This window comes from Aedes albopictus, chromosome 1 (assembly GCF_035046485.1).
Source record: "Aedes albopictus strain Foshan chromosome 1, AalbF5, whole genome shotgun sequence".
NCBI lineage: Eukaryota > Metazoa > Arthropoda > Insecta > Diptera > Culicidae > Aedes > Aedes albopictus.
Window position 1 is genome coordinate 303,964,473 of NC_085136.1, and position 17,515 is coordinate 303,981,987.

Below are 17,515 nucleotides of genomic sequence, written 5' to 3' on the forward strand. Positions count from 1 at the left end.
CTGATGCAGGAAGATTTTTCTCTGAACTTTTTTTTTCGAGTAGGGAAGGAATGTAGAGATATATACTAGGAGTCCTGGGACTATTCGTTTCAGTGTGGCAATACATAGTCCAACCTAGGATAGGATGTGACACCTGCAACTTCTCTGTCTAATTTCACAGCTTGCTGTCTTGTTTTTCCGCGTTGCTAAGATTATTGGTCCCCAAATTGGTCTCTTTTGGGCTGACTAGTTGTCGTATCCTATCCTAGAGTCCAACTATATTGGGCTGTCAAGTCAAACAGGAACAACAACAACGAGCGGGAGTTCATTAGGTGCAGGAATTAGGAACGTACGGAGGTGATGTGCGGCGAACAGTTTAGGACGCGCGTAATCGACGGAACTTGATTGTTAGGCTCCCAACGGACGACTCTACAAACAGGTTACCTAAAAAATACGTTAAAAGAACGCAAAAATAGTAAACCGCTTGAACTTTTTACCCAACAGTGGGTTGTTGCCTCGCTCTCCCGCACGCAATGTTGTGAAAAACAAAGCGAGAAGCAGCTAATGTCCGTGCGAGAAGCCAAATTTGGGTTTTTTGCCGCTTACCCAAAAGTGGGTTTATTTCAACCCACTAGGGTACTTCAAAAGTCAACGCTAGGTAGAAAGAACTTTGCGATGGGTTGCAATTTTCTGCCGGGATCAAACGGAAACTACCGACTCAGAGGTTTAACGCGGTATAGCCAAATTTGGGTTCTCGCACGGAAGAGCCGATGTGAGTGAAAAGAACCTGTATTTGGGTTGATTTCTGGTTTCGTGTAGGATCAACTCAGTGACTGAGTAGAAATTTTTCTCGGTTTGATATAGGGCACCGCACTGTTTTGATTTTGTATGGGATTTTGAAGTTTCGTGGCCTTGTTGTTTACAAGATTTCTGTTAGAGTGAAAGAGAAGGAGAGAATTTCATGCAGTTCCCTATAGGGAACTGCACGCCGCGGTTGCTAGGGAAAATTCTTTTAAGTCCTTGACGTTTCGTGGCCTTGTTGCTTACGATTTGGACTTAGAAAAATTTTGCTGGTTTTACTGAGGTGCACCCAGGTGGGCAGGGTGGCTTTGATTGAAATTATCAACGCGTGGTTCGTGGGTGGCGGAATGCGCGCGTTCGGGCTCCTACTTGCAAGATTATGAAACCTGACTTGACTACAGTTATGAAGTTCAGCAATTTGTAAGGCATGATTAGCTGATGTCAGGATGAATCATTGACCACATGGTCACCACTGGCCACTCCGGGAACTTCCGGGATGACCCGAAACAACCTGGAGAACCGGTGATAGGGGTCAATTACGTTTATTTAGCAAAACATGATGAAAAACACCACGGCTCTTTTTTTATGATTTTTCGTCAATTCACTTGTGACTGCATAGCAATACTGGCCATGGTTCCCATGTGCCACTTTCGAAACTTCCGGGATGCCCTGAAGAACCGACATTAGAGGATAATCATATTCTAACAGAAAAATGTGTCATGCGACGGATCTTCCTTCATGAATTTTCATAGATATGTTTGAGGTTGTATCGATGCTAGACATGGCCCCCATTATTGGCCACTTCTGGAACATCCAGGTACCCCGACGGAAACGACAACAAAAGCTAATTACGATCATACAACAAAACATGTAATGTGACCATCATGATTTTTAATTCCTATGTATGTGGTCGTATCAAAAGTGGCCACACTCTTGGTTGACCATTTCTGAAACTTTCTGGGGCGCCCTGAGGGAACCGATGGCCAGAATCAATTAGGTTCATTCAGCGACGGTTTCATCATGTTTTTCGAGAATATGCTTGTGGTTACTGCTAAAACTTAGAGAATGCCCTCAAGAGACTGATGGCATATTGAACAAACGCGTTCATATGACAAAATGTGGTGTGTAACGCATCTTGGCTAGGTCCAGAGAAATATCTGACAGGATAAAATAATGCCTGATGGAACTTCCGAAGGATTCCCTGGCGTAATTCCTGGAGGAATCCCTTTCAAAATGTTTGAAGGCATCCTCAACGGAATTTCTTGAGAAACGTCCGTCTGGGAATTCCTCCGGGTTCTCCTCCTCCAATTCCTCCAGGAGTTTCTCTAAGAGTTCATCCTAAATTGTTTCCTTAAGTAAGTATGAGAGTTTCTTCCAAAACTTCTCCGGGAATTTCTTCTGTAATTCCGCACAAAGTCCTTCCTGGAACTCCTCTGGGAGTTTCTTCTTAAGTTCCTCTGGAATTCCCCCCGGCAGTCCCTTTTAAATTACACCAGGAGTTTCACGTAGAATTTCACTGTGAGTTTGTCATAATTTCACCCGAGAGTTTATGCTGAAATTCTTCCACAGGCAGTTTCTCATGAAATTCCTCCGGGAATTTTCCCAGGAATTCCTACGGAAGATGCTTGTAGAATTTCTTTAGTTCATTCTAGAATATCTCTGGAAGTTCCTTCTGAAATTCCTCCGAGAGTTCATCCTGGAATTCTTCCGGGAGTTCACTCTGAAGTTCACGCGGAAACTCCAACGGTAGTTCGACCTAGAATTTATCTGTGAGTTCGCCATAGTATTCCTTCAGAGTACCATCCGGGAGTTTCCTCCTAGAATTCCTCTTGAAATTCCTCATGGAACTTCCTGGATCCCAAAAATGCTTCAGGAGTTTATCACAGAATTGCTCGGATGTTCCTCTTGAAAAACGTCCGGGAGTTCCTTCAGGAAATCTTCCGGAAGTTCCTCTGGAAGTTCGTCCTGCAATTTCTCCTAAAGTTGTTTCTGGAATTCTTTCTGGAAATTCTTCTGGAATCCTTCTAGGAGTATCTCTGGAGTTAATCTGAGAATTCCTCCCAAAATTCCTCCTTTCTTACCGAAATTTCTCTGAAGGGTCACTTTGAAACACCTTCTGAAATTCCCACAGGAGTTGCTCGTGAAATTTCTCATTAAATTTCACAGGAGACTCTACTTTTATTTCTTAGGGGGGTTTGCCTTAAAATATCTCTAGGAGTTTCTCCTAAAACTCTGGGACTTCCTATTGAAATTCCTTCTGGAGTTCCTCCTCCTCTGAGAGTTCACGCTGGAGCCCCTACGAGAGTTCATCCTAAAATCCTCCGGGAGTAAGTCATAGTATTACTTCGGATTCTCCACTTGAATACTCTCCACGAGTATCCTCCTGGTACCTCTATGAGAGTTCCTCGAAGATCCTGGAATTTCTCTATGAGTTCGTTATATTATGTCTTCGGATGTTCCTCTTGAATACCCTCCTGGAATTCCTTCGAGAGTTCCTCATGAAATGTTACCAGGAGTCCCTTCTGAAATTTCTCTAGGAATTCCTTCTGGCAGATCCTCCTGGAAATCATCAGATAGTTCCTCCTAGAATTCCTGCGGAAATCCTTTCGGTAGTTCCTCCTGAAACTACTTCGTGAGTTCATCCTAGAATTTCACAGGGAGTTTCTCATGATATTCCTGCGAGAGTTCATGCTGGAATTTCTTCGGAAGTTCCTTCTTGAGTTTCTTAGGTTATCCTTTTGAAATTCCTTCATTCCTTTGAAATGCCTGATGGAACTTCCGGAGGATTCCCTGGCGTAATTCCTGGAGGAACTTACGCCAGTGGGAATTTCAGAAGGTGTTTCAAAGTGACCCTTCAGAGAAATTTCGGTAAGAAAGGAGGAATTTTGGGAGGAATTCTCAGATTAACTCCAGAGATACTCCTAGAAGGATTCCAGAAGAATTTCCAGAAAGAATTCCAGAAACAACTTTAGGAGAAATTGCAGGACGAACTTCCAGAGGAACTTCCGGAAGATTTCCTGAAGGAACTCCCGGACGTTTTTCAAGAGGAACATCCGAGCAATTCTGTGATAAACTCCTGAAGCATTTTTGGGATCCAGGAAGTTCCATGAGGAATTTCAAGAGGAATTCTAGGAGGAAACTCCCGGATGGTACTCTGAAGGAATACTATGGCGAACTCACAGATAAATTCTAGGTCGAACTACCGTTGGAGTTTCCGCGTGAACTTCAGAGTGAACTCCCGGAAGAATTCCAGGATGAACTCTCGGAGGAATTTCAGAAGGAACTTCCAGAGATATTCTAGAATGAACTAAAGTAATTCTACAAGCATCTTCCGTAGGAATTCCTGGGAAAATTCCCGGAGGAATTTCATGAGAAACTGCCTGTGGAAGAATTTCAGCATAAACTCTCGGGGGAAATTATGACAAACTCACAGTGAAATTCTACGTGAAACTCCTGGTGTAATTTAAAAGGGACTGCCGGGGGGAATTCCAGAGGAACTTAAGAAGAAACTCCCAGAGGAGTTCCAGGAAGGACTTTGTGCGGAATTACAGAAGAAATTCCCGGAGAAGTTTTGGAAGAAACTCTCATACTTACTTAAGGAAACAATTTAGGATGAACTCTTAGAGAAACTCCTGGAGGAATTGGAGGAGGAGAACCCGGAGGAATTCCCAGACGGACGTTTCTCAAGAAATTCCGTTGAGGATGCCTTCAAACATTTTGAAAGGGATTCCTCCAGGAATTACGCCAGGGAATCCTTCGGAAGTTCCATCAGGCATTATTTTATCCTGTCAGATATTTCTCTGGACCTAGCCAAGATGCGTTACACACCACATTTTGTCATATGAACGCGTTTGTTCAATATGCCATCAGTCTCTTGAGGGCATTCTCTAAGTTTTAGCAGTAACCACAAGCATATTCTCGAAAAACATTATGAAACCGTCGCTGAATGAACCTAATTGATTCTGGCCAACGGTTCCCTCAGGGCGCCCCAGAAAGTTTCAGAAATGGTCAACCAAGAGTGTGGCCACTTTTGATACGACCACATACATAGGAATTAAAAATCATGATGGTCACATTACATGTTTTGTTGTATGATCGTAATTAGCTTTTGTTGTCGTTTCCGTCGGGGTACCTGGATGTTCCAGAAGTGGCCAATAATGGGGGCCATGTCTAGCATCGATACAACCTCAAACATATCTATGAAAATTCATGAAGGAAGATCCGTCGCATGACACATTTTTCTGTTAGAATATGATTATCCTCTAATGTCGGTTCTTCAGGGCATCCCGGAAGTTTCGAAAGTGGCACATGGGAACCATGGCCAGTATTGCTATGCAGTCACAAGTGAATTGACGAAAAATCATAAAAAAAGAGCCGTGGTGTTTTTCATCATGTTTTGCTAAATAAACGTAATTGACCCCTATCACCGGTTCTCCAGGTTGTTTCGGGTCATCCCGGAAGTTCCCGGAGTGGCCAGTGGTGACCATGTGGTCAATGATTCATCCTGACATCAGCTAATCATGCCTTACAAATTGCTGAACTTCATAACTGTAGTCAAGTCAGGTTTCATAATCTTGCAAGTAGGAGCCCGAACGCGCGCATTCCGCCACCCACGAACCACGCGTTGATAATTTCAATCAAAGCCACCCTGCCCACCTGGGTGCACCTCAGTAAAACCAGCAAAATTTTTCTAAGTCCAAATCGTAAGCAACAAGGCCACGAAACGTCAAGGACTTAAAAGAATTTTCCCTAGCAACCGCGGCGTGCAGTTCCCTACACGCTAAGGTCAGTTTACCCAAAAATAGGTAAAGTTTACCCATAATCACCGAAAAGTGCACAACCTCATTTTATGGGTAAAGGCACTTTACTCATATATGGGTAAGCTGGATATATTGTAAAAATAGGTAACATTTACCCATATTTATGATTTTAAATTTTGAGTCAATTTTACGCATATATGGGTAAAATAATATTATTCAATGAGAGAAAATTATCTTAAAATGCCAGAGAAAATATTAAAAAACGAAAATCCGTTTCACTTTTTATTAAAACAATCAGACATAGAAATTCTAGTTGCGGACCGCGCGCACAGGCTGGTTTTCTCCTGCTCCGGCTGGTTGCTCCAAGAGTTACTCCTCCCAGCTGATCGGTTGCTCAATCCAAGGCTCATTCCTGGCCTCTCGGACTCCGGAGGCCTCAACAAGGAGATTCGAGTTGTCGATGGTTCATTGTTTGGAACATCATTGGTCACTTCAAAGAAAACGTAGTTGTTGAAGGGTTAAACACAGCGGGAATATTTCCTCCTGCTCCTGCGGTTTGTTCCAGACGGACATGGGCAGCTTTTTCTTTCCGCACCGAAGTTGATCACATTCTGGTGGGTTTCAACATCTTTCTAAGGGGAGCCGGGCCATAGACGGGAAGACCTTCTGCTCCAGGCGAATTTCATCATCTGAACGGGTGATTGCAGAGAGGATCATTCGAACAGGCGAATCATCAGGAAGCTTGGCGGTATATTCCTCCGGTATATGACTCCGATAGAAATTTGATTCTGAAAAACATTGAACAAATGATTTTTTTGCATTTCGTTAAAACATTTTCTAGGATACTTACAGCTCGTTTACTTCCTTTTTGCTAGGTAATGTAAACTCAACTAATTCTTATAAGGATCAGTTTTTTTGCAAATAAGCAATAAGTTTTTGCAATGTTTCACTAAAAAAATAGTTTTAGTTTTTGAAAACAGTCGATTTAGGCGCCGCCTCTAGGATAATATTTTTTCATCCAAATGTGAGTAACAGAGCTTTACCCATATATGAGTAAATGTACTTCATTCATAATATGAGTAAATTTTACCAATATTTATTGATAAAATTTACTCATATTATGGGTAACGCATACGAAACCCAAATATGGGTAAATAAATTACCTATTTATGAGTAAACTGACCTTAGCGTGTACACGCTAAGGTCAGTTTACCTATAAATAGGTAGTCGATTTACCCATATTTGGGTTTTGCATTTAAAACCCATAATATGGGTAAAATATACTGAGAAAAAACGGTAAAATTTGCTCATATTAGCAGTAAAGTCAATTTACCCAAATATGGGTAACTGAACTTTACCCATATTTGGCTGAAAAATAAAAGTGTTTGTCAAAAACAGACTGATCAACATGCTGGAGCAGGAACTTCTAAAAAAAACAGATTTCATTAAAAGGTAAGCCAATAAATAATTAAACTTTCATTTAATTGATTATTTCTCTATATTATTTATCATTTCAGGTTACAATGATAAAAGATTCTCTTGATCGCGAGTTGCCACATCCAGCACACGAACTCCTCCGTCCAGCAAGACCGAATTCGGTTCCAGAACCTTCTCATAATCAACCACAATCAAAAGCCCGGACTTTGCTGGATTACCACCGGTACCGTCTTTTCTTCAAATAACGGCTGGGTTGTCGTCCGGTAGCGCCGGGAGCAAGAAAAACTTGTGTGATTAACAATTAGCATCACTTGAGCAGGGAAGGTTTAATAAAATCCGAGATAAAATTCATGTGATTTGAAACAGGCAAGCAATTAAGACAAACAGTAATAAGTAGTTCAATTGGTAAGTTTTTTATTATAATTTCAGGTCCCAATGACAATGGATATCTTTGTACGATATCGCGAATCGCCCATGGAATTTCCATATCAAGCTTTTGCAGCACTAAGTGTCCCCGAGCGTGTCCCTCAACAATTCGTCCAGTCATCATATAAACTGCGAACTCCAGAGAGGCCGAATTTGGTTGTAGCGTGCACGGAAACGGCGATCCGATCAAAAATACGCTCAATCAATAGCCCGTTGCAACATTCGCATAAAAAACATCACTTGTGTTTTCCATCAGTACTCCCCAACAAGATCGACGATTCTCCGATTCTCCCGCACCAGAACCAACCGCAGCCCGTCTGAGCGACTCATCCTGATTACCATCCGGAAGCGCCAAGCCAATGCACAGAAAAGTCTGAACCTCTGGGAGTACAATAGATTATTTATAAGTGAGCAGAATGTAACTATCAAAATAATTAAAGTTTAAATTAAGTAATAAGAAAAACCAATTATGTATGTTTCATCATTTTTTTTCCGAGAAAACTTTTTAAAAATTATAACACAATCTCATTACGTAAATATGAGTGAAATTTACCTATATTTTTCTTTAGCACAAGTACTCATATTTGGGTAGTGCCCGTTTACCCATAAGTTAGTAAAGTCACTTTACCCATAAAATGAGGTTGTGCACTTTTTGGCGATTATGAGTATACTTTACTCATATTTGGGTAAACTGACCTTAGCGTGTATGGTTTGATGAGCTTTCCATGTAGCCTGCGCTCGAACCTGACCGCAGACTACTTTGCCGACTTCATCGATTATTTCCAATCATCGAAGAAAAAACTCCCAGCCGGCGCAAAAACGTCAAAGTGTTGTTTTTGTTGTCATTCAGTAGACCAATGATCCACTGCTAGGATAGGATACGACAACTAGTCAGCCCAAAAGAGACCAATTAGCAACGCAGAAAAACAAGACAGCAAGCTGTGAAATTAGACAGAGAAGTTGCAGGTGTCACATCCTATCCTAGGTCCACTGCACGAATTTATGCTGGCCTGCTTACTCTCACACGAAATTTGACGTTTGAGAGGTGTCGGCACCGCTCAAATGTCAAATTTCGTGTGAGAGTAAGCAGGCTAGCACAAATTCGTGCAGTGGACCATAGTTGCAAATGTGAACCAAAACTTTTAACTTTCGTTAAAAAACCGCTGATTTTTTGCAGTAAAACAGGTGAGTTGGAATTAATTCTGTGTTTCTAACTAAAGGTATGTAGTTCTGGCTGTTCAACATAGTGGAGATTACGTGATAAGTTGTCGAAAAGCGATTTTGTTCATGATGTTTTGAGTGGGCTATTTTTCACATCTGAGAAAACTACCGTCAGTGTATGAGTTTCCGCTGGTTCAATCCAAAAATATGACCTTATCATTTCAGAAACATCCATCCAGATGATGTCATCAGCCGTCGACATTGACCCCACCTTCAAGCATGCCCTCAAGCTGCTCCACTCGTCCAATTCCGATTCGGCGGAGAAGATTCGCAACCTGCTGGACGAGCTGATCAAGCAACGGTACGGTGGTAATAAAACGCTTAACAGTACCCTCAGTAAGAAGCATCTGGCCGAGGAGAGCACCGCCATCGGAAGTAACCTGTATGTTCGCAAGCAGAAGCTGGCTCCGGTGGTGGTACGTGCCGCTTCGCCGGTTATCGTGTCCTCGGCGCCGGACTCCAAGCAGCAATCTCCGGCGAAAAGCGAATCGGCTGCTGAGGTCCCGGAATCGTTGACCGTCCCGCCACCGCCTTCGGGATCGATCATTCTGTCCATTTCGGACGTCGAGGGAAACGACGAGGATGACGATGTCGTAATGGAGGAGGATCAGCTCAAAGAGTTGGAGGATTTGATGTGCATCGTTTGCAAGCGGATGGAACATACGGCCCGGAATCGGCTGGTCGAGTGCGCCGATTGCCATTCGCTGTACCATCAGGAGTGTCACAAACCGGTCATTTCCGAATCGGACGCTAACGATCAGGAAAACGCATGGTTTTGCACACTGTGCAAGGGAAAAACGATCAGCAGCAGTAAATCGTCTGCTTCATCGTCACCGGCCGTCGGATCCTCGTCGAAGGTTTCATCGTCATCGTCGTCCTCGCACTCCAAGTCATCCAGCAGCAAGAACTACGAATCTTCCTCTTCGTCCTCATCGAAGCATAAAAGCTCAAAGTCCAGTAAAGAGGGTTCGTCGCATTCGGATCGCGACAGGGATAGAGATCGCGATCGGGAGCGAGACCGGGATCGATCGGATCGTGATCGGGAAAAGGACAAGGAAAAATCTTCCAAGAGCAGTAGCAGCAGCAGTGGAGGTGGGTCCGGATCTGCCGGAGGGTCGTCCTCCAATGCGGGAGCAGGAACGCCGAACATCAATATTATCAGTGCGGATAAGCGGCTGCAGATGATGAAGAAGAAGGCAGCCAAATTACACGACAGTAAGAGGAAGCACAAATGATAGGAATTGGGTAGCCACAGTAAGTATGCGTTTGAATGTCTTTGAACCCCTTTTCATAAGTTTGAAAGTGGAATTTACTCAGTATTGAAGTAAAGATTAATTGTCTATTGCAATGAGAGGAAGATAGTTTTGCAGCTTCGAAATTCCTTGTCTGACAGCGACATGTACAGCCTGTAATCGTTTAACTGCGAGCTAATGACGTTGTTCTCTTTGCTCTGCGTCGCTCTGATATGCAGAGTAAGCTTGAACACCAGTAAAACCTGGTGTGTATCGGGTCTGTGCAATTTGGCATAAAGCCGTTTGGCATCAGGTCACTAACTATATTTGGCATAATGGACACTTGACATAATAAAGAAGGGTGCATTTCGATTATAGCAAATGTCCATGCTGGTATTCTGCTTAGACAGACTAGTTAGATACTTCGCCACCTCTAGAAATGGCTCAGTACAATACAATTTTGTTGGACGACATGACTCCAAACTATTCCAATATTGTTTGTGCTGAGTGGCAGCCCAGGTGTCAATCTGAAGCTTCAACCAACACTTCGACATCCGAATAGCTGGCTCAGGACCAATGAAGTCATGTGATGCTCCAGTGCGAGCTAACTCATCAGCCATTTCATTTCCAGCGATGGAAGAATGGCCAGGTGCGCATACAAGGTGAACAGCGTTTGCTGAATTTAGCTCCTCGATTTGAGTTCGACAAGCGATAACTATCTTCGACCTGGAGTTGGCCGAAGCAATTGCTTTAATAGCAACCTGGCTATCTGAACAGAAGTATATTACTTTGTCCATCACGTGCTGCTGAAGTGCTGATTGCACTGCGCACATAAGAGCAAAGATTTCGGCCTGAAAAACGGTGCAGTGTCTACCAAGTGAGTAAGACTGATACAGCCTTAGCTCACGAGAAAAAAACACCAGCACCTGCTCGACCATCAGTGTAACATACCATGCCGTCTGAAATACTTCTCTCCAGATAACCAGATGTCCACTCTTCTCGGGAAGGGAAATTCGTGGAAAATGTCATATACGGAAAATTACAAGCAATTGTAAGATCACTTGGAGCAAGGACAACTTTGTCCCAATTAAACAAAAGTGGAAACAACGAGGTGTGTGTTTGTGGAGTTTAGGATTTCTCTGGGAAGGAATCACCCCTCATGTGCAGCACACACAACTTACCCAGGCTGACGTTGGTTCGCAAGTGGCAAGAGTGAACGCGGTTGGGTGACGCCTGGAGTTGTTGCTGCGCAAGCGGGGATGCTAACATTGTCTGCTTGACAGTTCGCATCACATTCAAATGCGCTATATCGCCTGCTGTGATCATTCTCTTTATCACAGCTTTATTCAGTACATCTTATATATCACAGTGTTGAACTGCGGTTCACAGGAGTTTCCTCTAGTAAACCGAGTACCCATAGGCGGTAAGTGCAAGAAAGTGCTTCTTGTCTTGTGTTGTGTAGTGGGGCAACGTCAAAGAGAACTTCGAGCGCTGCCGTAGGAGTTGAAGAGAACGCTCCAGACATCGCCATTAAGTACATCCTTTGGAGACGGCCTAACTTTGATTGGACCGTTCTCACTTCGCCCTTCTGCCACCACACAAGACATCCATAAGCCAATATTGGACGAACAACAGTTGTGTAATTCATTTGATATACATGGGTTTTAGACCCCAAGTTGTACCAAAGGTTCGCCGGCATTGCTTGAAGGCCATACAAGCTTTCTTGATTCTGAACTCAACATGAGGTGTCCAGGAAAGCTTAAAATCAAGAATGACTCCAACGTACTTTACCTGTTCAGTCACATTGATTTCAGAATCAAAGAGACATAAAGGTTGAACACCATCACGGTTTCGCTTTTCCGTGAAAAGAACAATAGATGTTTTACTCGGATTTACCGAAAGGTCATATTGGCGACACCAACCCTCAACTACCTGATGGGCGTTTTGCATCAGGTCGAAAAGGGTGCTGATGCACATACCAACTAAGAATGTTAGGTAGTCGTCGGCAAAACCATAAGTAAGAAAACCGCTATTATTAACTTGCCTCAATAGCGCGTATCTGCTACGAGATTCCACAAAAGTAGCGACAAGACTCCCCCTTGAGGGCATCCACAAACACTTAATTTCCTAATCGCTGTTTGACGCAATGTCGAGAAGAGATGTCAGTTTTTGAGCATTTGGTAAATTCGATTGGAATTCATTAGAAATATACCATGACCCCGTGCGGCTTCCAATATGACATCGAAAGGCACATTGTCAAAGGCACCCTCGATATCTAAGAAAACACTCAAACAAGATTGCTTTTGAGCGAATGCTTTCTCGATATCATAAATAACCTTGTGTAAAAGAGTCACAGTGGACTTACCAGATTGGTAGGCATGTTGGTTCACATGAAGAGGCACGTTGGCCAGATGAACATCACGGATGTGATGATCGACAATGCGTTCTAAGCATTTCAGAAGAAAAGAGGTCAAACTGATAGGTCTGTAACTCTTTGCTTCTTCATACGACGCACGACCCACTTTCGGAATAAACTTCACAGTAATATCCCGCCAGGGTTTGGGAATATACCCTGTAGCAAAACTGCAAACAAGTATTTTTTTCAAAACATGTTTGAAATGATCAAATCCCTTCTGAAGCAGGATAACTCCCATCTGCCCCAGGAGATTTGAAAGGAGCAAAGCTATTAAGTGCCCACTCAATCGATTCTATAGTTACAATACTCCGAGCCGAGGCCAGGGAATCATAACTACAAGAAAAGACATCAGGTTCATCCGAAGATGTAATATCCACACATCCGGGGAAGTGTGTACTGAATAAACATTCTAAAATTTCCTCATCAGAGGAAGTGAAATCACCATTTGGCAAACGAAGTTCGTTCACTTGAAAATCCTTAGATTTTGCAAGGATTTTGTTCAATCGACTGGCTTCACTCAGACTGGAAACATTTGTACAAAGGTTTTTCCAGCCGGATCGTTCAGCAGACCGAAGAGCTTTCTGGTAGGCCTTGCGAGCCTACCAGCCGATCCAGCCGAACGTCGTCTGTTCCAACTCTTTCTACATTGTTTCCTGAGTTTCAGCAGATCACAGTTCCTCCAAGGGGTTCCTGTTGTGATCTTCACAGACCGTAGAGGGCATGTTTCTTCAAAAGCTTCCATGATGAAGGCCGTTGTAGTATCAACGGCATCATCTAAATCACTTGGAGTGTCAATGGATGGTGAGTATCCATGAAATTTGGCCTTAACCAAATCAGTAAAATGATCCCAGTTGGTTGATCGGGGATTTCTTAAACGCAAGTTTGCGAAGTAACATTCACATGTTCAAACAAGATGTAGCGATGGTCAGATAAAGATTCTTCATATGACTCATGCCAATTAGTCAGCTCGTGACTAATTCTACTAGTGCAAAGCGTTATGTCTAACACTTCCTCTCTAGCAGATTCCATGAAGGTTGGGCGGTTGCCTATGTTAAAGTAATGCAAGATCTGTACTACTTAGGTACTCCATCAAACTGGAGCCTCTCAAGTTAATGTCTGAGCTGCCCCAGATGATATGGTGAGCATTGACATCGCTGTCTACCATTAGCGGAAGGCCTTTTGAAGTACAGTATGCAATGACGTGTTTGAAAGCATCCGTAGGGGATGGTTCGTCATGCGATAAATAAACCGAAAAATAGACGTATTTCCTGTTGAGGTTTTCAACAGATACATCAACTGTGATAGCACATACATCTCTGGTGGTTAGTTCAGAGATGAATGTAGCAACTATTGCGTTGTTGACAACACACTAATGTCGTTTTCGTTTTTGATTCAGTTTCAACCTGGGTTGGAACTGGATCAGATCACAGTTTCAAACCCAACCCGACTTCGGTGTCGCTTGTACTAAAGTTTGTTTGACGTTGTTTGTTTACACATTTTCCGCCGATCCAGTTCCAACCCAGGTTTAAAAACGAATTCGACATAAGATCAGCTCGGTATTTTCCCCATCTTTTTGCTGAGTTCTCAACAGCAGATTTAACTCGGTACGCTCGGTTGTTTATTTTGCGGATATTCTGTGAATGAGTTACCGAGCTCAGCTAATGAACTGTCAAAAGTTACTGATGCACGGTAAATATCGTTACTGTTGAACGGTAAATGACACATTCTACCGTGACGTTACAAAGTTCTGACGCATTCGTAGTCAGATTTTCCACTATAACTCATGAAAACAAGCGTAAACCTCAAAATATTTTTTCATATTCGGATTTCTTGTAAAATTTCTGATATATTTGACCTATTGAACATTTAGTTTTCATTAGAAAAACGTGTTCAAAATGCGTATTTGTAGCGTGACGTTACAACGCGCTAGAATCCGACCCTCTCTAACGCGCTACCAACATCTTGAAATATCTGCTCGGATTTTTATAATATCTGAATTACCCTGGCCAAGTTCGCAGGGGTTGACGGTATTAAAGTGAAGGAGTTTCATTTTGATTATTGTAATGTAGTGTTCTTTAGTGAAACATATCACCTTTTTAACACTTTAATGCGCCTCCAACGGTTCATCACGAACCGGCTGCTGCAGATGGAGTATGGCTGATCATATGCATCAGACATGCTCGATAAACATGGAGGATCCGCCAGGGCTCATTAGAGTCTATTCCCAAGCAATAGTTCCAAGTCGGTTGGATTTAAGAAGGTTTTGATGATCGTTACAAATCCTAATAAAAGTATTGTAGGATTTGTGACAGATTTTGGAACCTTTTACAGCCAGCTGACTTCAAAATGTTGTTTGGGCTCTATTTCCCACGTTTCTCGGTTGATTTTGATTAGTAATTTATTAATGTCATAGTCGCTTTTTCGAATTTTTGCAATGTTAGTTGGTCATATTTTCTTTAAATAAAGCAATAAAAATCGACCGAAGAACTAATAGTGGGAAGGAGATTTGCAGCACTTAATTGTGCTGATAGATTCGAAGCTAACGTGCGAACACTTAAACGCATTGTTGACGTCAATGCGTTCGACGTGACATTTGGACAAAAACTGACTGCTTTTTATTAACTGAACAACGTTACTTATGTATGACTAGGTTGACATTTCTAGGCTACGCTTGAGAAAATGACATAGTTTATCTAGGTAGGACCGATAGGACAATTGAACGACTTTGGATGTTTTTCATAGTATTTGTAGCGGGATGAAAGTTGACATGAAATCTTTATTATTTTAAAATTTTATTGCAATCAACTGACCAACTTGGCGTATTTTTGATTATCTCCTAGATGATATTATGACGACAACAGGAAAATATCACAAGTTTAGTTACATGTTTCTGTGGATTTTGGACCGATGACAATTTAAGGACACAAGAGATGAACACAGTAGAAAACGATTAGCGAAATCAAGTAAACAATTTGACACAGGATCGACTATATTTTAACATACAGGGTTCGATGGATTCGATGAGAAAAAAACAAACTTACGACAACTGATTTAACGAGAAGTAAAACATATTGAACCATACCACAAAATCAAACAATTAGACAAACACAAACCGTGTGACCATAACACTACATAGGCAAATCCTGACTGACTGACCAATTGAAAACTTTCCAATCTTCTACCGTAACTTTCTGAGTCAGTTGCAACAGTGTCTTAATGGATATCATTTTCCGCGTACGGCTGGCAAACTGCTTCTGAAAGATTACGTACTCTTTTCTATCTTCGGGTCTAGTGTAGAGGTTTCAACTCTATTCAGAGTGCAGCTAGAAACCCAGCAAAAAAACAAAAAAAAAAAAACAAAAAAAAAAAAAAAAAAAAAAAAATTTTTATAATATCTGAATTATTTTTCCACCATTGAAATTTATTGGTTTGTTTTTCAATTCAATGGAATAAAACATTTAAATTTCGGATTTGTTTTTGGATAATCGACTTTTACATTTCGTGACGTTACAACGCCCGTTCATTTTCAAACAGGGTTCTGCTCGCGTTGTAACGTCACGAAAATGCACATCAAGTTAGAATCAGAATAATCAGCCAAATTTACCCGAATTTGTGAATATATCATTGCATTATCTTCACTGCTTCAAGGGGAACTTTATTCTATTGAAAATCCGTTTTCTGATAAATGGCTCGGGGGACCAAGTTATTGCTATCAAAAGTATGAATACTTCTTCATGAAGGTTAATGACACAGGCACCCATCTTCGGTTTAGTATCACCCATATTCTTTTAGTTTTGTTGCAAAGATTAGCGCGCTGAGATCCATTATTTTGCACCGCCAGATATTTAAAATTTTCAGCATTTAACTCATCACGCCGTCGAATTAAACATTTTTTCAATAGTTTATGCAATGTCATTGATTCATTTAAAAACGCTTTAAGATGTGCGAGCAGTTATTGAAACAAAGACATACCTGAGGATCTGCATACCACTTAGGGGCATCAATTTCTGTGATTCCAGATACAAATAGACCTAATTCTGACAAAAAAAATCCATCCTATATATGTCAGAGTCATAATTACTTAGAGAGTTAGTGTCTTTGGCAAAGTTGTTTGATAAGTCAAAAACTTACAGCTGATTTACTATTGGATGTGAGATTCAGACGCACTGGGCGATGCTAATTAAAAGTTTACAATAGTTTAAAATTTCTCAAAAAGTTTTCAACAAATTTTGACTAGTTGAGAAACTTTTTTCTTGGCAAAATCTTTGGGTACTGTATAAGAAGTTACAACATGTTGAATATTTTTTGAATAAGTATAAAGTGCATGATTTTTCAAAATTTCAACTACCATTAGTCAGTTAGAAACTTGAACCAAACGGCTTTTAAACTGAAAATTCTTGACAAGATAAACAACTTTTCCAAAGACATCAACATTCTAAAAGTCTAAAGTCTGTGTGGCCGTGTGATTTCAAATCGTTCCACTAGGAGGCGCTAGAGGGCATACACATTTTTAGTTTTACTCATCTCAGGATCGTGATTAATTGGAAAGATGGTTGCTTCATTAAAGTTGTTTGGTAGATCAAGGACTTTCAGTTTATTTGCCGTATGGTATTAATTTCTGCCACACAGTGCTGGTAGTTGCAAACTTTCAAAAGCACAAAAGCATGCCAATTTTATTAATTTCCCAAAACACATTCAACAAGCCGTAACTTTTGAAAATATATCAAACATTCTCAAATTTTGACTGACAGTTCCTGATTTTTTTATCTGTATTTTCTACAATATTGGACTTGATTGGTTAGCTCTACACACAGATGGAACGCTTTAAGCAGAATCATATTTTTGACTGTTGTTCTATTAACTCTTATATCTAAGGAATAAGTGAATCAAATCAAATTAAATTTTGAAAGTTAAGAATTATATGTTGATCTTTGATTACAATTTGATTTGAATACAATATATCCAAAGTGAAAAAAGCTCCAGCTTGTAGAATACTTTAAGGAATTCTAATCCCTTGCCTGCTTTTGCAAAATGGAAACTAACGTCTTCACATCAAACAACATTGTAGAAGAAATCGTATTTCTATGCAATAGGGTTCCTGAGATGTATGAAATTTAAAATTGGTAAGTTCTTCAGCGCCACCTGTTGGTGGAACTCAAACTATCCATCAACTGTAAATCTTTGACCAACTTAATAACTTTGTAATTTCGTCAGTGTTTCGTCTGTTAGCCACTGATATCACA

The 17,515-nt window shown here is 41.3% G+C and overlaps 1 protein-coding gene and 1 long non-coding RNA gene across 3 annotated transcripts in view; both read left to right on the forward strand.

The window, feature by feature from the left end:
- LOC109416373 (integrator complex subunit 12) overlaps positions 1-9,977 on the forward strand; it is a 58,258-nt gene extending 48,281 nt beyond the window's left edge. For both annotated transcript variants that reach the window (XM_019690414.3, XM_019690413.3), the window contains exon 3: positions 9,482-9,977. In XM_019690414.3, coding sequence (XP_019545959.3) covers positions 9,482-9,859 — 378 coding nt within the window. In that variant the 3' untranslated portion in view covers positions 9,860-9,977. The remainder of the gene's footprint in view (positions 1-9,481) is intronic.
- The window catches only part of LOC134285731 (uncharacterized), a 174,652-nt gene that overhangs the window by 76,057 nt on the left and 81,080 nt on the right, over positions 1-17,515 (forward strand). The window lies entirely within an intron of this gene.